Source organism: Nicotiana tomentosiformis, chromosome 1 (assembly GCF_000390325.3).
Source record: "Nicotiana tomentosiformis chromosome 1, ASM39032v3, whole genome shotgun sequence".
In the NCBI taxonomy this organism is placed as follows: Eukaryota; Viridiplantae; Streptophyta; class Magnoliopsida; order Solanales; family Solanaceae; genus Nicotiana; species Nicotiana tomentosiformis.
The window spans coordinates 73,393,495-73,418,504 of record NC_090812.1 but is presented as its reverse complement, the minus strand read 5'-3'; the positions used below and the strand labels follow the sequence as shown (position 1 = coordinate 73,418,504).

The 25,010-nt window shown below is 39.1% G+C and overlaps 3 protein-coding genes across 8 annotated transcripts; all 3 read left to right on the top strand.

Annotated features, from left to right (window-relative positions):
• The first annotated feature begins 10,273 nt into the window (after positions 1-10,273).
• Positions 10,274-12,381, top strand: LOC104109237 (CCG-binding protein 1). Its single transcript, XM_009618465.4, has 3 exons — positions 10,274-10,626; positions 11,021-11,094; positions 11,825-12,381. Exons 1-3 carry the CDS (start codon positions 10,386-10,388, stop codon positions 12,128-12,130), a joined length of 621 nt encoding a protein of 206 aa, XP_009616760.1. The 5' UTR covers positions 10,274-10,385; the 3' UTR covers positions 12,131-12,381.
• A 1,611-nt stretch (positions 12,382-13,992) lies between these two features.
• Positions 13,993-16,202, top strand: LOC104109238 (pollen-specific leucine-rich repeat extensin-like protein 3). 5 transcript variants are annotated; one of them, XM_070185245.1, is made up of 2 exons: positions 13,993-15,651; positions 15,808-16,202. In XM_070185245.1, exons 1-2 carry the CDS (start codon positions 14,052-14,054, stop codon positions 15,966-15,968), a joined length of 1,761 nt encoding a protein of 586 aa, XP_070041346.1. In that variant the 5' UTR covers positions 13,993-14,051; the 3' UTR covers positions 15,969-16,202. The 5 variants fall into 5 exon arrangements, with proteins under 5 accessions (XP_070041346.1, XP_070041339.1, XP_070041328.1 ...); XM_070185238.1 differs by having other exon boundaries at positions 13,993-15,699; positions 15,793-16,202; XM_070185227.1 differs by having other exon boundaries at positions 13,993-15,699; positions 15,745-16,202.
• Positions 16,203-16,973: 771 nt separating this feature from the next.
• Positions 16,974-22,285, top strand: LOC104109239 (uncharacterized). 2 transcript variants are annotated; one of them, XR_011410856.1, is made up of 10 exons: positions 16,974-17,311; positions 18,089-18,280; positions 18,483-18,580; positions 19,212-19,302; positions 19,393-19,596; positions 19,679-19,935; positions 20,190-20,280; positions 20,398-20,614; positions 21,763-22,108; positions 22,147-22,285. XR_011410856.1 is itself a non-coding variant. In XM_009618467.4 (9 exons), the coding sequence occupies exons 1-9, from the start codon at positions 17,126-17,128 to the stop codon at positions 21,969-21,971; spliced, it is 1,545 nt and encodes a 514-aa protein (XP_009616762.1). In that variant the 5' UTR covers positions 16,974-17,125; the 3' UTR covers positions 21,972-22,285. The 2 variants fall into 2 exon arrangements, 1 of the variants encoding a protein (XP_009616762.1); XM_009618467.4 differs by having other exon boundaries at positions 21,763-22,285.
• Positions 22,286-25,010: the final 2,725 nt, after the last annotated feature.

The window sequence follows — 25,010 nt, the reverse complement described above, 5'->3', positions numbered from 1 at the left end:
CTTTGAAATCTAAATCGTGCTATAGAACTGAGTTATAGGAAATTTGAATTAAACTTATGTGTTGGTGTTTGCATGCACAGATGACGGTGACTAGGAAGACTACGGCTAGCCAGAGGAGAGATACAGTAGTAGGTGAGGGGACCAACAGGGTACCCCCAGTAGATGGGGCCCAGTCTGAGGCTCAAGGGGAGACCCCTACTCAGCCATTACCGGCTCCTCCACCAACTACGGAGATTCCTAGGGAAACCGCACATCCAGTTCCCCCTCCACTTCCATCAGATCAGGACTTAAGGAGTGCGGTGCATTTGTTGACACAGTTGGTAGCTACCCAGCAACATGCTAGGGCATCAGCTAGTGCAGGAACTTCTGAGGGGTCTGGGAGTTCAAGGGTCCGAGAGTTTATTGCTTTGAGTCCCCCAGAGTTCACGGGGACAGATCAGAGGGAGGACCCGCAGGATTTCATAGATCAGCTTCACAGGATCTTTCGTGTTATGCATGCCACGGAGAAAGAGGCAGTTGAGCTAGCAGCTTTTCGACTCCGAGATATAGCCATCCTTTGGTATGAGGGATGGGAGAGGTCCAGGGGACGTGATACACCTCCAGCTATTTGGGAGAATTTTTCAGATGCTTTCCTTGACCAGTACTTACCGCGGGAGATCCGACAGGCTCGAGTCGATCAGTTTCTAGCCCTCAAGCAGGGTAATATGAGTGTTCGAGAGTATAGTCTCCGTTTTGACTCATTGGCCAGATATGCACCATCCATAGTTTCTACTATGCGGGACAGGATTCACAGGTTTATAGCAGGGTTAGCCCCAGAGTTAACCGAGGCATGTGCCACCGCTGCATTGCAGGATAGTATGGATATCTCCCGGATTCAGGCATTCGCCCAGAATATAGAAAGGGGTAGGCATCGGCAGCAGGGTACAGAGAGGGCTGAGCAAGGGCAACGTAAGAGGATGAGATTTCCCAGGTCTCAGGAGCAATCTCAGGGTAGTTATAGGACCCAGTACTTCGGACGGCCACCTAGGCCTCCGCCACCTCAGTTACAGGGTTACGGGTATGACCGCTATACTCAGTCAGGACCAGGTGAGAGCTCACGGGCGTCGGGTTTGCAGCGACAATGAGGTTCTGCGCAGACATGGTCATTTCCTCCGCGGTGTGACATCTGTGGTAGAGGACACTTGGGTCAATGCCGAGCAGGTTCTGATGCTTGTTATACATGTGGGCGTCCGGGGCATATGATGCGAGATTGCCCAAATAGAGATTCTGGGGGAATGGCACAACCAGCGAGTTCAGCAACAGGATCGTCTATGTCCGTGCATCCTTCAAGGCGTGAGTCTCAGTCTTCGGCTGGTAGAGGTCGAGGCAGAGGTAGAGGTTCCAGTTCAAGTGGTAATCAGAACCGTATCTATGCTTTAGCGGGTCGACAGGACCAGGAGTCTTCACCAGACGTTGTGACAGGTATATTAACCATTTTCTCTCACGATGCTTATGCTTTGATAGACCCAGGATCTACTTTATCGTATATTACCCCATTTGTCGCGAGGAAGTTTGGTATAGTGCCTGAAATACTAAGTGATCCTTTTGCGGTATCTACACCGGTCGGAGAATCGATTATTGCTAGACGGGTTTACCGAGGTTGTACGGTGACAATTTGTAGTCGTCAGACCTCAGCTGACCTAGTTGAGCTAGAGATGATGGACTTTGATGCTATCATGGGCATGGACTGGTTGGCAGCTTGCTATGCCACAGTTGATTGCCGAGCAAAGGTAGCCAAATTTCATTTTCCGGGTGAGCCAGTCCTTGAATGGGTAGGTAATACACCAACACCCAGAGGTAGGTTTATTTCCTATCTGAAGGCGAGGAAAATGATCGCAAAAGGGTGCATTTATCATATTGTGCGAGTTAGAGATGCAGATGCTGAGATACCTACACTTCAGTCTATTCCCATAGTCAAAGAGTATGCAGATGTGTTTCCAGATGAGCTTCCAGGTATTCCTCCAGAGCGAGAGATTGATTTTAGCATCGATTTGCTTCCAGGAACTCAACCAATATCCGTCCCTCCGTATAGAATGGCACCTGCCGAATTGAAGGAGTTGAAGGAGCAGTTAAAAGATTTGCTGGAGAAAGGTTACATTAGGCCCAGTACCTCACCTTGGGGTGCACCGGTACTATTTGTGCGGAAGAAAGACGGCTCGCTGAGGATGTGTATCGATTATAGGCAGTTGAACAAGGTAACTATTAAGAATAAGTATCCACTTCCAAGGATCGATGACTTGTTTGATCAGTTGCAGGGAGCTAGATGCTTTTCCAAGATTGATTTGAGGTCGGGGTACCACCAGGTCAGAGTTCGGGAAAAAGATATTCCGAAGACAGCCTTCAGGACCCGATATGGCCACTTCGAGTTCCTTGTCATGTCCTTCGGGTTGACTAATGCACCCGCTGTATTTATGGACTTGATGAATAGCCTATTCCGGCCATTTTTAGATCTGTTCGTGATAGTATTTATTGATGATATTCTGGTTTATTCCCGTTCAGAGGATGAGCATGCGGACCACCTGCGAGCGGTACTCCAAACCCTCCGTGATCGTAAGTTGTATGCTAAGTTTTCTAAATGTGAGTTCTGGTTGAAGTCTGTAGCATTCTTGGGGCATATTGTATCAGATGAAGGGATAAAGGTGGACACTCAGAAGATTGAGGCCGTGAAATCTTGGCCTAGACCTACCACTCCGACAGAGGTTCGTAGCTTTCTAGGCTTAGCAGGATACTATCGGAGGTTCGTAGAGGGTTTTTCTTCCCTTTCGGCACCATTGACAAAGTTGACACAGAAAGAAACTAAGTTTCAATGGACAGAGGCTTGTGAGCGGAGTTTCCAAGAGCTTAAGAACAAGTTGACCTCAGCTCCAGTTCTAACACTTCCAGAGGGTCTAGAGGGTTATGCCGTGTATTGTGATGCATCAGGTGTCGGGTTAGGATGTGTCCTGATGCAACATGGGAAGGTAATTGCATATGCTTCAAGGCAGTTGAGGAAGCACGAGAGGAATTATCCGACCCACGACCTCGAGTTAGCTGCGGTTGTCCATGCACTTAAGATATGGCGGCATTATTTATATGGTGTTCATGTTGATATATTTACTGATCATAAAAGCCTACAATATATTTTCAAGCAGAAAGAGTTGAATTTGCGACAGAGGCGATGGCTTGAGTTATTGAAAGATTATGATGTTAACATTCTCTACCATCCAGGGAAAGCTAATGTTGTAGCAGATGCCTTAAGTCGCCGATCTATGGGTAGCTTAGCACATGTAGAGCCCGAGAAAAGACAATTAGCTAGAGATATTCATCAATTGGCTTCGTTGGGGGTTCGGTTAGTAGATTCTGAGGATGGTGGAGTTGTAATCCAAAACACTGCAAAATCATCCCTCATAGCTGAAGTCAAGGAAAGGCAGTACGAGGACCCAGAGTTGGTCGAGTTGAGAGAGCGAGTTCCGCAGCAGAAGAAGCCATTGTTAGAGCTCAAGGGAGATGGGGTTCTCAGATACAAGGGTCGTTTGTGTGTTCCAGATGTAGCAGGGCTACGAGACAGGATTATGTCAGAGGCACATTATTCATGGTATTCCATCCACCCTGGATCGACGAAGATGTATCATGACATTAAGGATATGTACTGGTGGAATGATATGAAGAAGAACATTGCTGAGTTTGTCGCCCAATGTACTAGTTGCCAGCAAGTGAAGGTAGAACACCAGAAGCCCGGAGGGCTAATGCAGACTATAGAGATCCCGACATGGAAATGGGAGGCGATAAACATGGACTTTATCATGGGTTTACCTCGTTCTAATCGTAAGTTCGATTCCATATGGGTGATAGTCGATAGGCTCACGAAATCAGCTCACTTCCTACCGGTCAGATCTACATATACAGCAGAAGATTATGCAAAGTTATATATTAAGGAGATAGTGCGGCTACACGGAGTACCAGTTTCTATTATATCTGACCGTGGGGCTCAGTTTACAGCACATTTTTGGAGGTCATTTCAGAGAGGTCTAGGGACTCAGGTGAATCTCAGCACAGCTTTTCATCCACAGACTGATGGACAAGCCGAGCGCACAATTCAGACGCTCGAGGATATGTTACGAGTATGTGTGTTGGATTTTAAAAGAAGTTGGGATGAACATCTACCTCTTATCGAGTTTGCATATAATAACAGTTACCACTCCAGTATCCAGATGGCTCCGTACGAGGCTTTGTATGGGCGTAAGTGCAGATCTCCTATAGGGTGGTTTGATGTTGGAGAATCTGGGTTACATGGGCCAGACCTGGTTCAGCAGGCCATAGAGAAAGTAAAGGTTATCCGGGAGCGACTGTTGACAGCTCAGAGTCGTCAGAAGTCATATTTTGACGTGCGGCGACGAGACTTAGAGTTCAGGATTAATGACTGGGTATTCTTAAAGGTATCACCTATGAAGGGCGTGATGAGGTTTGGCAAGAAAGGAAAGCTTAGCCCACGGTATATTGGGCCTTATAGGATCATTCGGAGAGTGGGCCAACTAGCTTATGAGTTAGAGTTGCCCTCAGAATTGGAGTCTGTCCATCCGGTTTTTCACGTATCTATGCTACGGAAGTGCATTGGCGATCCTACCCGAGTGGTGCCCACGGATGATGTACAGATTACAGAGGACTTGTCATACGAGGAAATTCCAGTTGCCATCCTAGACCGACAAATCCGCAATCTACGAAATAAGGAGGTAGCTTCCGTAAAGGTTTTATGGAGGAGCAAGAATGTAGAAGAGATGACGTGGGAATCGGAGGAAGAAATGAAGTCTAAATACCCCCACCTATTTCAAAATGAAGATATGGTTCGAGATGGGACGCTACAACATAGCTCTATGTAGGCTAGCAGGTCATCAGGTAAGCTTTTATTTTTCACTTTCAATATTTATGATTTACGGTCGGTGAGGCAAATTGCTGCTATTTATAAAGATTGGCCATGTGTGGCATGCATAGTATGTTTCTGGCTACGTGCAGGTTGGTTTTAACCTAGTGTACCAAGGATACTCTGGAAAAAGTTTCCAAAGTCTCCAAGAGTAAACATTCGAGGACGAATGTTCCCAAGGGGGGAGTGATGTTACACCCTATATTTTCATATGTAAAAATGCGTCGTAAGCAAACTAATGTAGGACAAAAAAATGAGATAATATTTAAAAGTATATAAAGTAAGTTAATCATGTTACCTCTGAGGTTACAAATATTGAAGATCATGAACAACAAGTACAAAGAGGGTTGGACAGTTCAGAAGCTAAAGCAATTAAATAAAACAATGTTTCATCGAAAGTCGACAAGTTGGGAATGTTATAACATGTACCTTTGGGGTGAGACTAGGGTGATTAACATGATAAAGAGATTATGTTATGATTTATATTAGTCGTATTACATCCGTGTGTTATGTTTTTAAGTCAAGCGAGTTGTGGAACAAAAGTCGATGAAAGTCATCACAAGTTACATTCATAAGTTTTACTGAAACTTTGGGTCAAATGTAACTGCAATTTTCTCCCAATATACTTAGAGTTATGGTGTGTTCCACACATCAAATTAAAGATCTATGAGTCTATTTTCCAACGCATTAAACCATTTGTCAATACGACATCGGAGTAGAGAGATATGTGCATTTTTGCGATACTGCGCAAGCTGCTAGGTGACAAGTAGGTGTGTCACCTACTTGCTTAAATGAAAGCCCAAAAATGGGCCATTTCGGGTCGTCCAAAGAGGCCTTTTAAGGGCCTATTTTCTTCATATATTAGACTTAAAATAGAGCATAATAACCAGACATAAGCTCTGCAAAGAATCCTCCCAAAAATTTCCCACAAACCCTAATTGATTTTCTCTCCCTTTCAAGTTCCAATTGGAGGTAAAACTTAGAGTTTGAAGAACCAAGATAGGAGCTGGGTTATCCAACAAATAAGGTGAGTTTACTGCTCTCTTTCATCCATTTTTTCTTCTGTAAATTCATGGTAAGTCGTTCTATACTTGTAAGAACTCACGGGATGGTGATCGGAAGCCGTGAGTTCGAGTTATTCACTTGTAGCGGACTGTTTTGTGGACTGTTTTGTGTTGCTGTTAGGCTGCGTGTTTTATTACTATTTTGTGGAGTTTTGGAGGAGGAAGGGGGTTTATAAACACCATATAAATGTAGGGTGGTTGGCTGGTCGTTCGTCATAACATTTTCGGGTCGTTTGACACTACTACGGTGGTCGTTTTGTGTACGAAGAGATTGGGGTGTGTTGGGCTGTTTTGTAGTATTTGATGGTGTATATAGGGCTGGAAAATGATGTATATATGTTGTTATTGTTCTGTCCTTGTATTGTTGGTGTTATCTTGAAGTTGGAGGAAGGGCATATTATAGGGGAGATGCTGCCCGTTTTAATACAAAATAGGTTTGTCGTTCGTTGTGCCATAGTTGTACCTTTCGTAACTTAACGATAGTATTATTATCATTCTTGTAGATTAAGGTGCGAAGAGGTGAGTTCAACTTGGTGATTGAAAAGATTGTGATAAGGTATGTTAAGGCTAAGCCTTCCTTCATTTTGGCATGATCTCGTAGCTACATGTGTTAGTAATGAGACAAAAAGAGAAGTTCATATTCATGAATTTATTCACACTATTCTAGTCTCATAAGTTACAATATTATTCCTTATCGAGACTCTATATTCAATTTTAGTATTGTCTTCTTCCAGTCAAGAGAGCAGCAAGCCTATATATACAGTATTACAGTATTTTCATTACCATCGAGCTATAATCGATGGGCAGGCCCCTATTGGGCAACCTCTGATCAGATGGAAAGTTATATACCGAGCCTACTGTGGCCGAGCGCCTATGAGCGAGCCCAGCATGGTCGAGATACATAGCCTAGTATGGCCGAGCGCCTATAAGCGAGCCTACTATGGCAGAGCAGTTATATATACCGAGCCTTATAAGGCCGTACAATTATTTTACTTACTATATTGAAGGAGTTGAGTCAGTATCAGCAGGTAAGTATATCTCCAGATCATCTTTGACTCCCAGTTAATTTCAGTTATCATATTATCAGTTCAGTTTCAGATTTCAGTTATTTTATTGCCTTACATACTCGGTACATTATTTCGTACTGACGTCCCTTTTTGGGGCGCTGCATTTCATGCGTGCAGGTTCAGACAGACAGACGGGTAGACCTCCTCAGTAGGTGTTTCCCGAGTTCCGCCTGATCGGTAAGCTCCACGTCTTTCGGAGTTGCCAGGACTAGAGTTTTCTGTACATCTTATGTATATCTGTATATATGTTATGGGTAGGTCGGGGCCCTGTTCCGATCACAGTACATCTATCAGTAGAGGCTTGTAGGCATATCCTGTTGGTTAGTGCAGTATGTTGGGTTTGTATAAATTGGTGGTTTGTCAGCTGTAGTAGCTATGACGGCCTTGTCGGCCTAGCTTTATATTGATATTTAGTTAGCGCTAGTTTCCATTCAGTTTTATATTTTGCTTCGCAAATTGTCTTGCAAGGTGGCCCCATGGCCAAAGTATGACATTATGTGTTCAGAGTCCCTTAGTCGCAATTTGGTACGCCAGGTTAGGTGAGGTACGGGGTGCTTGTCTCGCTCCTAGGTTCGGGGCGTGACAATCTTGATGACTTCAGGCTCCGAGTCAGAATTATTGTGGAAACAAGTCATGCAACGATACATCCTTCTACGTTGTCCCCTTACTCGACTTCGAGAACTCCCACTTGAAGTAATTCGAACTTGTCCTTGTTCAGCCATATCTGAAATATGACCAAGGAAACAATAAGAATGACTACAATTATTCAATGTGACAACATATGTCATAATAACTCGTACAAGTATATCAATCTAAGGGATAAGGGTTAAACTAATTTTCTACTTTAAGTAGACAGTGAGTTCAATTAAGACCAATTCTCATAACACATAAATTCATAGTCTTAGCAAAGTACTTTGACAGATCAGTGTAAAGATATCGCATGAATCTTTTCTACTAGATTATTTTACTTAGAGTCAAGGAAGCACTGCATCAAATTCGGTTAAGAATCAAACAGCAACAAAAATTTATATATATAATGATGCAATATCATAACCATTCACGTTGGGGAAATATTAGAGAAACAATCTCTTGTGGATTATCCATTATCAAGTAGTTATTCTTTAAACCAAGTGCAGAAAGACAAATTTATATATATGGATTTACCGAACTTTAAAGTTATTTTCTGAAAATTTACATTTCAAGAATCAATAAATCCAAAACATAATAATTGCACTGTAAAGTCCCATTATCATGGACCCCAAACTTCATCACTTATTATATCCACGAAGAGAATAAACGATCCCTCCTAATTAAAAGAGGCTCTTGTCTTTTTCGAAAAAATAAATAAATAAATTGATGATTCAATTATTGTAAAGATATTATGTCCCACTCATGGACTAGCAATAAGACATTATAAGTTTATAGTCAAAGAAAATTTTCTTTCTACTCTTATATTATTAGTATAAAACGATAAGATGAATCTTTCAGAAACATTGTACCTTCCAAATACTTGTACATCAGATTCTTATCTTGTCATACAATTAATATCAAGCCATGATATATTACTACGAAAAAATTTATAGTTGTTACAAAAATAAAATTAATTCATGGCAGTAGCAAAATTCTTCACAAAATTTTATGAACACACATATATCTACTTGGTGGTAGACAGAAGAAAATAGCAAATTACTCTCCTTGAATTGAAGATGAATCCTTTCCGTGTTCAATTAAAGTCAAGTAAAAAAAAGTCATCTAATCAGGAAACACTATTAGGATAAGGAAAATTTTTCACATAAATTACAAACATCGAATTCATTCAAACTCTCTTTAATCAACGGTGTAATAAAATTAATACTGATTTAAATTCAATTGTGTATTAATCTCAATAGAACACACTTCAAAGGCTCTGATACCATTGTAAATTGAATTAAGGAGCACGAACAATAAATTGTGTGTATACGTTGTTATGTAGCGAAAATTGTTGCAATTGCTATCAAGATAATTGCCCCAAATCTACTTTGAATAACTAAAAAACACAGTTTATTTCACAAACTAAATCCTTCTCTCTTTTGTGCATGTCTTATGTTGGGAAAAGAAAAAAAATATTTCACACACTTAGAATTCTTCTGCAGGAGAGATATACAGAAGAGGAATAGAGGAAAAACTACCAATGAAAACCACCGTTGCACGTTCCCGCATTTCTCAATAATGTGTGGTAGTTTTTAGGAGTTATAAAACCTCAGTTAGTATCCTTAAATTTAATCTCTTCTAAAATGGATCGAGTCAGTCCACATAGGCGACCCGCGACCCAAACCTAATATCCAACACCAAGTTTGAAAATATTTCATGCAAAATTTTATTTTTTCTCGTAAATTGTAACTATTTTTCAAGTAAAATGCTTGTAAATTTTAAATACTTTTTTTAAAAACTTTAATTCTAAAAATTACTTTTAAAAAGAATTATATTTTTATGTTTGAACGCTTACTTATTGTCTATTTGGTCAAGCTTCTAAAATCAGATCATTTTGAAAAGTGTTTTTCAAAGAAATGCTTTTGCTGAAATAATTTGTGTTTAGCTAATTAATTTAAAAGTATTTCTGAACATCAATTAATATTTAACCAAGTTTTTAAAAAGTGCTTTAACTGTATTTTTATCAAAAGTATTTTTTTTTAGAAAAATGCTTAGGAAAAAATTACTTTTTTTTTTTCTTCTCAAAAACTATTTATGCTTCTACTCAAAAATATTTTTTCTTTTAAAATCTTTAATTATGAAAAAAATATTTTTGACAAAAAACTTTTTGACCAAATATGCTATTATTATCGAGAAACTTTCGAGGGACCAAATGCGAAAGACTGGCAATAACAATTTCTTTCTTTTGCTTCACGACAAATTACAAAGTTGAAAAAGCAAAAAGTTCAAAGCAAAGAAAAAACTGTGGGCTCATAATAAAATATCTTTAAAATTTCCACATACGCTATTGTCATTAAAATATCCCAGGAAAAAAAAGCCCCACTGTATAACAGGGCCGCCGCATCCTACGTTTCCATTTTTACGACCGTCATTTGATCACGATGACATATAGACACAAATCTACGGCCATAATTTGATTGTCACAAATCTAATCAACACCAACAAGTAATACTATCTATCTTCTAGTGGAAAAATATTAAAAAATATCTCATCCTTATCCATTCCCAATTCCTTCTGACTCCTCCTTTCTCTTTATATCTAACTCATCCTCTATTTATATCCTTAAATTTCTTCAACAATTATTCAGCATTTTGATGATATCTTCTTATCTTGGTTCTAAAAATATCAATGGTGTTACAAGCAGTGACTTTAAATTCATTATCTTCTTCTCTTGTTGGAGCTAATGAGCTTCAATATTCTTCAAAAAGATCATCTTCTTCAAGATTTGATGTAATTAATTCGTCGACAATACGTTGTTGTTCAAGGAGCCATGCTTATATACCAAAGCTGGAGCCTTTTAGCAGAACCAAGTTCGATAGGGTTGTAAAAGACCCTCCTTTGATTGAAAAATCCGAAAACGAACTTTCAGGTATTGTCCAGATCTTAATCTCCTGTACCTGTATTTTCTTAATTTTACGTTTCCTTTGCCTGTAAGTTATTGATTAGATTGCTCACTCGTTTAATGTTATAACAAATTCTTCAAAATTTCTCTTTCCTGAATGGTTGATGAAAAAAAAAAGAATTGCTTTATATAAAAATAGTGGTTCCAGGGAAATTTCTCGTTTCCTTTTTAAGAAGTTAATGTACGAGCCAGCTTGCGCACACCACCTTCAGTTGTCTATTACGAACTACGTTCGTATTCACACAACATAAAAATAAAAATTGGGGATCTAGTAACTGGACATCTTTTTTTGTTGTCTAAAGTAAGTATTATCTGCTTGTTAAAATTACTAATGGAGTACTCTGTAAATGGTAATGTGCAGATTATTGTTCTGTTCTAGAAGGGGATGATTCCTATAGCTGCTGGCAGGCCTATTTTGAACTCAAAGATCTTGAAGTAAGTTCTCAATCAGCACTGTTATAGGTTCTTGAAATAAAATTTTGTAGCCTTTTTATTTGATGGAGTCTTGCTACTGTATTGATTCTGTGTTGTCAGATAGTAGGCTTTTGTTTCTGTCGATTAAGTAACCTGTCTAGAAAGTTGGTTCTTAGTGGGTAATAAAAATGAGATTGGCTTTGTATTAATTGTGGAGTGTTTTTTGACAAATTAATTGTGGAGTGTTTGTCAGCAATTCCATTCTTGGGACGATTGTGGAGATTGTTTTAGCTGCTTATCTGTTTAGGCATTTGGTAGAATGGGACTTGACAAATTTATATGACGTTGTGTGCGTATATGGACTTGACCGTGCCTTTTGAGTTGCCTCATTGGGGAGGAGAGTTTTTAATACTTTTTATTTTGTATAATATTGGACTGAGATGGGCTTAAATTGAAGATTCATTTATTCAAGTCCAACTTGGTTTTGGGTTGAGCCGAAGTAGTAGTTGTGTGTATATGACTACCAGATAGTGTGAGAGAACAATTCCATATAAATTGGATTCTTAGCTGTACTAAATACTGATCATATAAATGAAAAGTAGCCCCATATCACAGATACTCTTATAATATCCGTTGAAGATATCAATCAAGCCAATTACTTGAGCTTTTTGTAAATCCAAACAGAACAATTGGCCAGATATTTAATGTATAGCACCTTCACACTTGTTTTTGCTTTTGTTTTTCTTTCCAGAAAGAAGCTCCTAAGGAGGAGGTAGAGAGGCTAATACTTCAAGCAGGTGGAGTAAAAACTCTCATTGGTTGTTTACATGGAGTTTCAGACATGCACAAAGCAAAACGAGCAAGCAAAGAATCAGCCAAGATTGCGAATCTTGAGGAAAAAGTGGCAAGACCTTGCCCTGTCCCTGATGGATTACCAAAGACAAGAGAAGAGCTTGAAGAAGAGGAGAAGGCTAGAATGCCAGATTCACCCTTTACTAGACTTCTCAGAGCCAAAGGAACACACCCTGTTTGGTACTCGTCTGCACTTGATTATTGACATGGAATCCATAAAAAGCATGCTTTTGGAGCTTTAGTGAACCAAGTAATAAGGTCAAGAAATGGAGTTGAAGGGTGTTTCTTGGCCAATGTGGTAAAATTTGTGGGATGTTATCACGTATTTTTGTTAGTGTAGCATAAAATAGTTACTTAAAATAGTTACTCTATTGTTTAGTTAAGAATTTCCATTTGTTTTGAATGTAAATATGGTTTGGTTTTTGGGAAGTTTTAATTGCAGTAAAGTTAAGTTTCTACGTGCTCTTTGAGGTCTTTTCTAGATGGTGTTAAACTAATGTCGCTTTCCCCCTTTTAACAGTTTGCTATTCCTACTAGTTAAAAGCAAAGGTATGTTAATGGCCTGGTCTGGCGATTAAGCACTTTAGTGGTTTCTAAGCACCTAACCTCGGTATCCCCCACCTCTCCCCCCCCCCCCCCCAAAAAAAAAAAACAAAAAAAAAAACAAAGAACAGCTGTTTCACAAAAATGAAACCATTTGGAGTAATCTTCAGTTATTAACATATTCGTTCCCAAGTTAAGGGGTTCAACTTATTGTAAATATGCATAAAACAAAAAAATTTACCCAGCAAGCAATGTAATTTCCGACGAGACACTCCTTGGTTAAACGTGACTCCGCCATCGCGTCCTATCCTATTTTTGATCTATAGATCCCAGCGATTATGGAGAGGTTGTAATCCATCCTAGAAATAATTTCAATTTTTATCAAATTAGCAATCTTGGCCTGTTAGGTCCATGGTTCTGTAGCGGATTAATATGTAACCCCGTCGGATTAGTACCACTAGTGACTAGAATCTTTAAGTCTTGGTGATGCATAACATAAGCCTAATTTTTCTTAGTGCACTTAAAATTTTAAAATGGCCAGGGTGAATCAGTATTATGTTTACTTAGAAATTCCCTGATGTGAATAGAGCTACTTCCCTTGTCATTTGCATCAGACTCTGCCTGCTTCATAGAAGTATTGGGTAAAACATTTGTGTCCATCCCTTTGTCCTGGCGAGAGAATTTTGATGGTGGTAGTGGTTTTGGGTGGGTAAAGGGGCTGTGTTGAAGGGAAAAGACCAAATGGAAATAGGCAGTCCATGGTTAAATTTCAGCATCTGCCAATTATTCCTAAAGTCTAAGACATTGAAGACAGTAAAGGCAAGTCTCCTATCTAATTGTTGAATAGAAGTAGTTTTTTTCTCTCCGCGTACTCCTATGATCAAGGAGCACGTGTTTGATGTTTCACATCATCTATTTTTGCTTTTAATTGGAAGGTAAAATTTCATTTAGCCTTGAAAGCCACTTGGTCAGTAGTTTGTGTCACTAAACTGTGGGTTTAGGAACTAACAAGAGACCATAAATAAAGATTATTTTCTTGAGGGATTTATTGTCATCTAAATGGAATCTGCCAAGGAGAGTGGAAGAATTATCAAAGGAAGAATAAAAGCACCGGTTTTAGAGCTTTGGCGGAGGAGTAGAGCAATCCAGTGAAAAACTGAAATCCAGTAGAAAAGCCAATGCATTGTGAAAATTTCAAACTTTAATGAAAAAATGTGGCAATTATTTGCTAGCACAAAGAAATAAAACCTGTTTATGAATTAATGTCCATTTGTTAATAGACAGTAAAAGAAACTCGTGTAATTGGTGATTTTCCATGCTAGTAGGTAAATGATGGATCAAATATTACCCCTATTCATTCATTTCTTAAATTTTTCTCTGAGTTTATTTTGACCTTCCAAATTCCATGGTGCTCAAACAAGTTTCCGCAAAATATGGTTCCAAATTCAAACACCTTCAGTAATAACCTATCAACCACGAATATTCCTTCCTTTGCCTACATATAAAACCCTCCATTTTCATTTGCAAGATAGATTGCTATAAGCAGCCTTGGGCCTAACCCAAGTGGACTTAATCCAAGCATTATGGCCTCGGGTTTTTTTCTTCTCTTCTTCCTTGTATCATTCTGTTCTCTTTCTTCATCTTCTTTTGCAATAACTGATGTTGAGGCTGCTTCCATTGCTCGTCGCCAGCTTTTGGGTGACAAAGGCGAGTATGATATGACCATTAACATGGCATTCGCGAATTCCAGGTTGAAAAAAGCTTATGTTGCTCTTCAGGCATGGAAGAAAGCTATTTACTCCGACCCAACAAACTTCACGGCTAACTGGGAAGGTCCTAATGTTTGTGCCTATAATGGTGTCTTTTGTGACAATGCTCTCGACAATCCCAATATCTCTGTTGTTGCTGGCATTGATCTTAACCATGCAGACATAGCTGGACACCTCCCTGTCGAGCTTGGCCTTTTATCTGATGTTAGTCTTATCCACATTAACTCTAATCGGTTTTGTGGAATCATTCCTAAGAGCATTAAAAATCTTACGCTTTTAGATGAGATTGATTTCAGCAACAATCGTTTTGTGGGGCCATTCCCAGAAGTTGTGCTGGAATTGCCTAAGCTTAAATATCTTGATCTTAGGTACAACAATTTTGAAGGTTCAGTGCCTTCTGCACTATTTGAGAAGAATCTTGATGCCATATTTCTTAACAATAACCGATTCCATTCTACCATCCCTGAAAATTTGGGTAATTCTAATGCTTCAGTGGTGGTATTGGCGAATAACAAATTCTTTGGTTGCATTCCAAGCAGCATTGGCAAAATGAGTAGCACAATAGATGAGCTTGTTTTCACAAACAATGATCTCTCTGGTTGTTTACCTGAAGAAATTACCAAGCTGACGAGCCTAACGACGTTCGACATTAGCGGAAACAAGTTCGTTGGATCCTTACCAAAGGATTTGAAGTACATGCAGCAAGTTGAAGTCTTTGACATTGCATCCAACAAGTTCATGGGAAATGTTCCAGAAAACCTTTGTACCTTGCCCAACTTGGCCAATTTGACATTCTCCAACAACTATTTTGAGAGCTTGGACCAAAAATGTACGCCGTCGCGCTCCCATGATCTTGAAATTGAAGGCAAAGAAAATTGTTTGCAGGAACAACCAGATCAAAAGACAGAGAAGGAATGTTTACCAGTTTTGAGCAACCCTGTTGATTGTAGTAAAGGTCATTGTGGATTTTCTCCACAAGGGCAGAGTCCAAAGGATCCACCTAAAGAAAACACCCCTTCAACCCCCAAAAAGTCTCCACCAAAACCTACGAGTCCAAAACCAAAGCCACCTCATGTATCTACTCCAACCCTATCGCCACCACCGACTCCCAAATCACCTCCACCAAAAACCACCATTCCACCCCCGGTCACATCTCCACCACCGCCAGTTGCCTCACCTCCCCCACCACCAAATTATTTACCCCCATCCCCACCTCCAGTTGCCTCACCTCCCCCACCACCAAATACTTTACCACCACCATCACCGCCACCACCTCTAGTCCAATCTCCACCACCACCGGTGGCATCACCTCCACCTCCAGTCCACTCACCACCACCACCACTGGCTTCACCTCCATCCCCAGTGGCTTCACCACCACCTCCAGCTCGATCTCCACCACCACCAGTGGCCTCACCTCCACCTCCCGTCCACTCACCACCGCCTCCAGTGGCGTCACCTCCACCTCCCGTCCACTCACCACCACCACCAACAATGGCTTCACCTCCACCTCCCGTTCACTCACCACCGCCACCAGTGGCCTCACCTCCACCTCCACCTCCCGTTCACTCACCACCGCCTCCGGTAGCGTCACCTCCACCGCCACTTATCCACTCACCACCCCCACCTGTAGCCTTACCTCCACCTCCACCCACTTTTGAGGATGTTGCTCTTCCTCCATCATTGGGCTCGCTATACGCATCACCACCGCCACCAATTTTCCAAGGTTATTAAGGGGTTCCACCATTCTTATTTTCAGTGGCACGATAACTAGTTCGAAGAATGTGTACAAATCGATCTGTGTAACATATATAATCGTTGAAAAGTTGGTTTACATTGTCAATTTTAACGATTCATTGAGCTTTGTCATTGCACCCTAATGGACTGTACACAGAAAGATATAGGAAATTTTTTCTTGGATGTGTTGATTGAACATAACATTATGCAATTTCAACATACTTTTGTCTACTTTTATTTTTATTTTTATTTTTGTACGTTTCCTGCATTTTAATCGTATCAATTACCTTGAATGAGAATGAGCTAGAAGTTTGTCACTGCCGCAAGAAGTGCGCTGCATTTCATCTCTTGGTCACAAAACTTATTATAGGATCGTTTGATCCTTGCTGTATCGTGTTTATTAAAAAATAGTCACGATTTTTGCTCAATTTGGTAGAATATTGGAATAACCATCAGGTAGTTCTGAAATAACCGAAGCAGAGAGATATATGATGTAACTGTACCATCAGTTTATTTATCCTAGAAAATGTACTCGCTAGAGTTAATTTATACTAGTAGCTTTTTAATTCTAACGTTTTTAGGACGCGGTGACAATAATTGGAAACTTGCCCTTCCAAAGGATATGCAAATTTGTCCTTACTTAAATATTTTTTACTATGTCTCAACGTGTCATGTCGATATGCAAATTTTAATTAAAATAATTTAGTCAAAATACCTATTTTAATTCTAGAAGTTACTATTTTATTAAAAGGCACGCCAAAGACCAAAAATTTACTATGCACTAGTGGAAGTACAGTTCTTTTTTGTTTTTGTTGTACAATCAGAATTTTTGAAAAGATTTGAAAGAAATTTCACTAGACCAGCTATAACTTGTAAACTACTACAAAAATAGCTTATTTCTAGCCTTCTTTTTTTGTTTTTTTTTTAAAAAAAGCACGTGCCAGAAAAGCCCTAATTTTTTGTGCACAAAACCAACGTCGGGTCAGCGGTGCACGGTAATACAAAACGACATCGTCCTGACTCCTTTACCTGTTTGCCGTAAGATTCACGTTTTGCCTTTAACAAACAAGATCGCAAAGACTATCAATTGATTCAATTTGGTTACCAGTTCCCGGCGGTGAAAACCAATAAAGTTGCATCGACGATTTTCTCACATGGCGGAAAACACGACGAAGCCTTCGAATGAAGAGATAGTGGAAAAGCAGGAGGAAGCTCAGCAACCTCCACCGCAAGGAGGCGGCGGCGGTGGAGGATGGGGAGGCTGGGGATTTTCTGCGTTTTCTTATATTTCGGACATTCAGAAAGCTGCTACTACCGCTGCCGAAGAGATCTCCCGCAATGTACTCATCTTCCCTTACATTTCATAACTCTATTTTTTTTTTTTTTTTTGCATTTGTAACGTAGCTGCTTTTATCTGGTTGATCTTGCTGTTTGTTTTACCTCAATGAGATTTTATCATTGTTAGCCGAGTTGTGTGAGTGAACTGTGAGTAACTTCATTTATATTTCAAATTTTTGACAAAATGAGCTTTTGCTAGATTTATCATCTGATCTAGGAATTAGACAATTAGTGGGTTTAGGACTCTTCCTTTCAGTAATTGGTACCTATTACAATTTTCGCAATGCCTCAACTGAAAGGTGCCGAAGATTGCTGGATGATGTCGGTTATATTTGAGAACTTAGAGTATTTTGTACCAAGGCTGATATCAGATAGACTCCCAAGTGGGAGCATGTGTGATCATTAACATTTCCTTCTGCTATAATTATCAGTAACATAATAGTTAACATATCAGGAACATAATAGTTGGCATTAGGTCAATTTGAATTGAGCTAGTACTCCACTCCCCCCCCCCCCCCCCCTTCACCTTCAGTTTTTCTGTAGGACTACACTTTGTAGGGCACCAGATCAACAAAATGAGTTGAAGCCTTCAGATTAATAAACTTTTCAGAACTCAACTTTCGTTGATATAATTCCTGTTCTCACCCTTCTAATGTCTCGACTTTCTTTTGACAAGTGCAGGTTACTTGTTCTTTTGTGGTTATGGCAGGGAAACACACTTAAACATAAACCTTCATTGCCTCCATCAGCTATATTTATATACGTTTTCACTTATGCAGGCTGTTGAAGCGGCTAAAATAGCTGCAAAAAGCCTTGCAGATGTGCAGGATGCTTCAGAAGACTCCAAATCCTCGAAAGAGGATGAGCGAGAAGTAATGATCGAAGAGGAAAGTGAAGACGAGAATGACAAAAAACGCAAGGCTGCTCTAGAAAAATTAGAGAAAGCTAGTGAAGATTCAATTCTTGGCCAGGCAAGTGCTACCAAACTAGTTGTTGTGCTGCTTAGTTGACTCAGTAGGTGCTCCAACTGTTAACGGAAGTTCTTCTTGAGCATTGATAAACATTCCACCCCTATTTTTGCTAAATCTCTACAGAAGTATCTTAAGGTTAGAAGTAGATATACTAAAATTGTTTGGTATGGTCATGCTTTTAACCTTCCAAAACTATGTGCAGGGTTTGAAAGTTATTGACCATTCAGTCGAGAATTTCGCTTCAGGAGCTTGGCAAGCTTTAGGAAACGCCTTCAAAGGAGGTTCCGATTTAGTCCACAAGTATGTATATCTGCTTGTATACGATTGCAACATGATTCTTTTTCTAGTTGTGCTCTTGGAAACCTTCACCTCAGAGAGGTGTTTATCCAGCTATTTCGGAGCCAAGTTTTTAGATTTTGTTTAAGCAGTTGCTCATCTTGTGCTTGAGAAACAATGCTGTACTTTATGAAGCTGATTGTCAGGGGATAATTAGGGAGTTCTTTTTGGTTGGACATCTGTTGAATTATATATTACATTGTGCTTTAATTTTATGCTGCATAGTATAAACTTCTATGATTTTGACACATTAATTTGGTGAAATTTCCACCTTAATCCCACACAGTGGGGTCTAGGGAGGTTAGTGTGTACGCAGACCCTATCTTGTGGAGATAAAGAGGTTGTTTCCCTCCGGCAAATTAAGGTGGAAAAATGACTGGAATAAAACAAATTTTGTGCTTACATATTTCTGGACTAAGAAAAGCAGTTGCAAACTCCAACTGTTAGGAAACATGGAAAAATAAGCACCTCCTGGTTAAGCATGAGAACGCTGTGATCCTGCAAAGTTAACCAGTTTTGAGTCATTACCTGGTTATTCCTTCGTTTAGTAATGCCAAAATTGCCAAAGAAGTGATATTTTGTTTTATATTTTCAGGCTTGAGGAATCGGCTTTAAGTATTGCTGAATCAGTTCAGCATGGTGGCTTACCTGCCACAACTGGTTCTGCAGCACCATCCATACTAGAGGTTTGCCATTTGCACAAATTTGATTTTCTATCTTTTTGGGCAGGGGGAGTGTGCCTTAGTGTGCAGTTTATATTGGGCAATTTCTTGCAGACTGGAAAAGCTTTTACTGCCAAAGGGATGCATGCACTTGAGCTACTTGGAAAAGAAACTATGGATCTTCTGATCTCAGAAACTGGTATTGGAGTTGACCCAAACACCAAAGAAGGGGGAGGAAAAACAGACGAGGATCAGTTTTATGAGGAAGTTACTTTTGATAGATGCTTTTATATTTATGGAGGTCCGGAGCAGTTGGAGGTCACTTCCTACTCATACTGATCCAATACCTAGTTGAGTTCATCCCGTAAATCCCTTGTCTAATCATATGAATTACACGCAGGAGCTGGAGGCATTGTCCAACCATTATGCTTTGTTGTTCAACAGAAGAAAAGCTAAGCTTCCATCTGATCAAAGGTCTTCATATGATGGAAAACTTAAAGAGGTTCACCAGATTTTTGACTTGAGTTCTGAAGTATATGGAAGTAATACAGAGTCAGGAAAAGGGAAGAAAGTTGAGACTGGCATTGCAGACAGTACTGATGAGGTGAAGAATTTGCATGATTCTAGCGTGAACAAGGCTGCAGAATTGGCAGCAGGGTAAAGATTGAACTTTAATATGCTTTACCTGTTTTTGATTTTTTTTTCTGCTTTTCCTTCTACTTTAATATGCTTTACCAAGCATCCAGTTCTTGAAAAATATATGGGAGCAGGGCAGGGAGTATGTGACTGTAATGTGGACGGTTCGTGAATCCAGATAGAATTCTTGTGCCTTAGTAGTGTGATTATCTAAAGTGTCTAGTTGCTAAGAACTGGGATAGTGGTGTTAAGTTTTGGATTTCATTGAAGTGCAGATTTACAAATGTTTTGGTTGGACTAGCTTCCGATGACATGATTCAAAGGACTGCTCGGAGACTGGATACACTTCATTCAGAGGGTGTCCATGTATGTATAATATATTTAGTTTGTCTGCGAGTTTCTTTTGAATCAAAGAAACATGCAGCTTCTGTTTTGGGAGTAAAGGATCTACTTACTTCTCACAGATTATTCTTATATACACAGAGACTTTCAGAGTTGTGCTGTTTTGCTGCGAGTCAACTTGTAATGCTTGGGAAATCAATCGTCTCAACTGCAAATAAAGTTGTGGACCAAGATGCCGATGCGGAAATTGTGAAAACGGATTGGCCTGAGGATTCAATTGAAAGGGCTAAGATAATCCGAGCGAAGGCATGTTCAATGACTGGATGTGTTGAAGCTGTTTCTTCCAGCTTTATTACAGGTAGATTTGTGTCAAACATATTATTGCATGCTTTTGTGACTTTTATCTTGTTTCTTTTTTTCCCTTCGTTGTCTTTCATCTGCCGTCCATTTTTTCCTTGCTAATATTTATGGATGACCTACCTTTTGTTTGATCTCTGGTATTGCATATAAAAACTTTAAAAAAGTCATCAAACGAAGCACATGGGTAGGGTTATGCACAAATAAAAGAATTTTTGTGATTTATGATTGTGCGCTTTGTGTTTGTTATTATTTATTTCTTCCTGTGGCTTGGTCAAATATCTATTCATGCATTTTGCTGTGCTCATTGAATGTAATATTCTGAAGAACAAGTTGACATTTGATTTCCTTTTCTATCAATATTAAGAAGATAGCCTAATAGTTCCCTTTTGGATCAGAATGATCAAACTTGAAATTGCCATTTCTGAAAGTTCTATGAGCAAATCGTTCGTGTAAATAGTGTGATGCTCACTGTCTCTTTACGAGTGTATCGCTTGTTCTTTGTGGGTGTATATTGTTTCTCTGCCAAAAGTATGTGTGTGTATACTTTTATTTTTAGAATGGATCTGGAGTGCAATAATTTTAAAGCTAAAATATTGCAATACTGTAGGATACTAGTCTTTTATCTTGAAAAAAGAGTACTTTGGGGAATTGGTAAAATCAAGTAATCTTCTGGTTGAGTGACTTCTGCCCTCAAGCTGTATAAAGTTTCATTGTAGTTGAATTGGTTTTCCAGATCCTCGTAAATGCTTTGGCCCGTTACGGATAACTGCTTTACTAAGTGATTGTTATTTCAACTGTTTGATTTCTTTCTCTGCCCCTGGTTATGAACAATTTAATTTTACTGGTCTAGTAATGTTGAAATGAGGTCATTGAGCTTGGAGAAAGTGTGAAGGTTTGCCTCCCTTAAGACATTTTTGTCTGCCCTTGGCATGAAGAATAAAGGAACATTATCAAAATAATAATAATAGTAATAATAAATAAATAAATAAATAAAAGAACCCCTATAAAGGAACAGTTCGATCTAGCTTTTTCTAGGGAAGAACACATTTGCTCTTGGTATGTCCCCTTTCCTTTGGTGTTAAAAGTTCAGGGGAACTGTAATAGTGGTGTCTATCCCTCTTGATTAGCTTCATTATGCTTTTGCAGGAATATCGGAAGTTGCTGAAGCATATTTAGCAGCAGTGAAAGGTGTTTCTGCTGATTCACAAGAAGTTCCGCAGAAATCAATACAGGAAAAAGCTAATGCATATGCGGATAATCTTCGTGCAGATCATAGCACAGCCATGGGCAAAATTCAGGATGGCCTTCAGTATTTGTCTTACGTGGTCATCTCAACCTCAATGCCTGCTGCTTGAAGAATTTCTTGATGTATTTTTTCACACTTGGTGCTCCTTTTAGCTTCTTTCCTTTTCTCTTATCCCCACCCCCTCTCTCCTTCGTGTAAATAATTGCATTAGATTAGTTCTCTGTATACCTTTATCCCTTTAGACTTGTACAATCGTAGAGTGTTGGCTTCTATAATTGGAGGAGAAGTCTTCATATGGTGAACGTGTATGATATCTCCATAAACTCTTAGCTGCAGAGAAGTCCACTTTCCTTTCTGTTTTTATCTGAAGGAAAGAATTATATTTTCTGTTGATTGACAATTCAAGTCTTTGCCTTTGGCCCATGGATGTTCTTGTCTCGTTTAAGATAAGTCTAAGGCAAACAAGTACCTGTATTTGGGCTCCATTTTGTGCAGACAGTTCTGGGGTTGTGAATCGGTCGGATCGGAGGATTTAGCACATTTCGGATTGTAAATTCGGATTTCGGATTTTATTAAATGCAATCCGAATTAAATTGGATCGGATCGGAGGATTTTGCACATTTCGGATTGTAAATTCGGATTTCGGATTTTATTAAATGCAATTCGAATCCAATCCGAATTTAATTGGATCGGATCGGATTTTAAAGTTTGGATCGGGTAAATATTTTGGATTTTCGGATCGGATTGTACGCCTTATTAAGGCGACTAACAATCTACTCGGCTACTACACTTTTTAAGAGTATTGCTATTTACCATTCTATTAAATTGAAAGGCAACAAATGTCTTTCATAGCAATAGACAAAACAAAATTTTCATAGCAAAATAAAATAAACTGAAATTCCAAACAAATGTATAATAAGGAAGAGGCGTCGTTGTTTGCCGGTAGGAGAGACTGAGAATGAGAATGAGAGATACAAAGGTAAGAGTTAGAGAAGCGGATAGAGCAATCTGAAGAGAGGTTAGAGAAAGACTTCGATATAATGAGAGGCGAATGAAAAGAGAGGCGAAGCAACTCTCAGATTTTTTTCTCAGTCTCACTTGTAACAAAAGTGAAGTACTATAATGGGAGAGGCAGGGGTGGATTTAGAGGGGCGGAAGGGGTTCACCCGAATCCCCTTCGCCGGAAAATTACACTGTACATATAAGGTAAAATTTATTTTGTATCTATCTATATATATATATATATATATATATATATATATATATATTATATTTTGAATACTCTTGGCACATTTCAAAAGCATAATTTAGTAGTCAAGAAGTTTCAAAACCTTTGTAAGGTTATAAGTTCAATTCCCGCCGGCCGGGGAGAGATTGATGAATCATTTTTTCAAGAAACTGAACACAGGCCAAAACTGAGCACAATTGAAGCAGAAAGCATACTCTTAATTGATCTCTCTCCAGTTCTAACCTCTGACACCTCCAACACTTCTTTAGCAATTACAAATCTTGTAGCAGAGGAACTGGTTTTTTTTTTCAAGTGATAAACCATGGAGTTCCATCAACATGCCGTGAAATTATTGAGAAAGCATCAAGGGGGTTTTTCTTGCAGCCTACTGAGGAGAAGAGGAAAGTGAGCAGAGATGAAGATAATCCTATGGGTTTTATGATACAGTGCATTCTAAAAATGTTAGGGATTGGGAACAAGTGTTTGATTTTGTTGTGGAGAATACTTGGTAGCCAATGAGAGTCTGTCATGATAGTTTTGTTATTAGCCTTTGAAGTCTTTAACTTTGCCTGACAAAAATGGCAGTATACCAGTAGTCAGGGGAGCCTGCCCAATACCTTACTTAGGTTATGAAAAGCACAAAGTTTGTCATCGTAAAAAAAAGAGAAAGTTTGTTTTGATGATTGACAAAGGAACTCAAGCATGAACCGGGTCCATATACAGCATACACAGATATTGGCAGATTCGAGCATAAGGGATGCATGCGGAGGAGATAAGCTTAAGTTGTTATATCTGATATCTCCTGATCGAAAATGTTCCATAAATGAGGAGAATGACTCCTTACTCGAAGGAGAACTTTATCCAAGATAAGGGAGGAGTTAAAAGTTGAAGATAAGGGAGTATAGCATTGGAACTCTAGTTATTTCTTATTCTACTAACTCTATAAATTATAGGATGTTCTCATTTTACAGGCACGCACAAACGGTGAAGTTAAACTTGAGTTGAGAGCAAAATAGCAAGGCATTTTGCAAGCAATTCTTGTGTGATTCAAGTGTGCGAACCTCAAGCTACATGAACATGATAGAAGAACCAGTTCCAAGTGTCTGTCTTTTATTCTAGTTTCATTGTAGTAGGTGTTTTCAAATTGAACCTTTCAGCTTTATCTAGAGGCAATTGTATTAGGTACTCTGAGCATTCAAGTTAGAGTTAACTTGAAGTTGTCGCAACAGTTAGAGGTTGGTTGCCACAACGGGATTAGAGGTAATCCTTAGGTTTACAAAGAGTTTTGTAAATGCTGTTTTGGCTCAGTGATTTAGTGAAGTGTTGGGAAAAATCCTACTGAGTAGTAGGTCGTGAGTTTTTCACCTTTTGAGCCGGGTGTTTTCTACGTAAAAATACTTGTGTTTTTTACTTTCCGTATTTACTATTTCTGCAACAGTAGTATAAGGAACACATAGAAGAACCGGGTCCTTTTATAATCAGTGCACGCGAAAATTGGACACGACACAAATCATCCGTGTGACATTGAAGTATAAAACATCAAGAACATTCAAACATATCATTTTAGAATTGGTGACCTGTAATGACAAATATAGTCTATGACAAGTTTTGTATACTATATTAAGCTGTCGTTCTCAGCTGGAAAGAAATAAAGTGGTATGTCTTGGCTCTTGTAAATAGTTTTCTTAATTTACCATCCTTGAGTCATTAATGAGAATTACAAGTTAATTGATTTGCCTACACCTGTGAAAGGTACAATTACCTACTTTCATTATTTATTAATCTGAAGTTATTGTTATCATTTTCTCCATCATGTCCCACTTTAGAAATGTAGTATCCATAATAGTGAGAACAGAAGCAGTGCTAAAATTAGCATCAATGATTCAACAACAATGAAAACAAAACTAAACCAACCTTCCA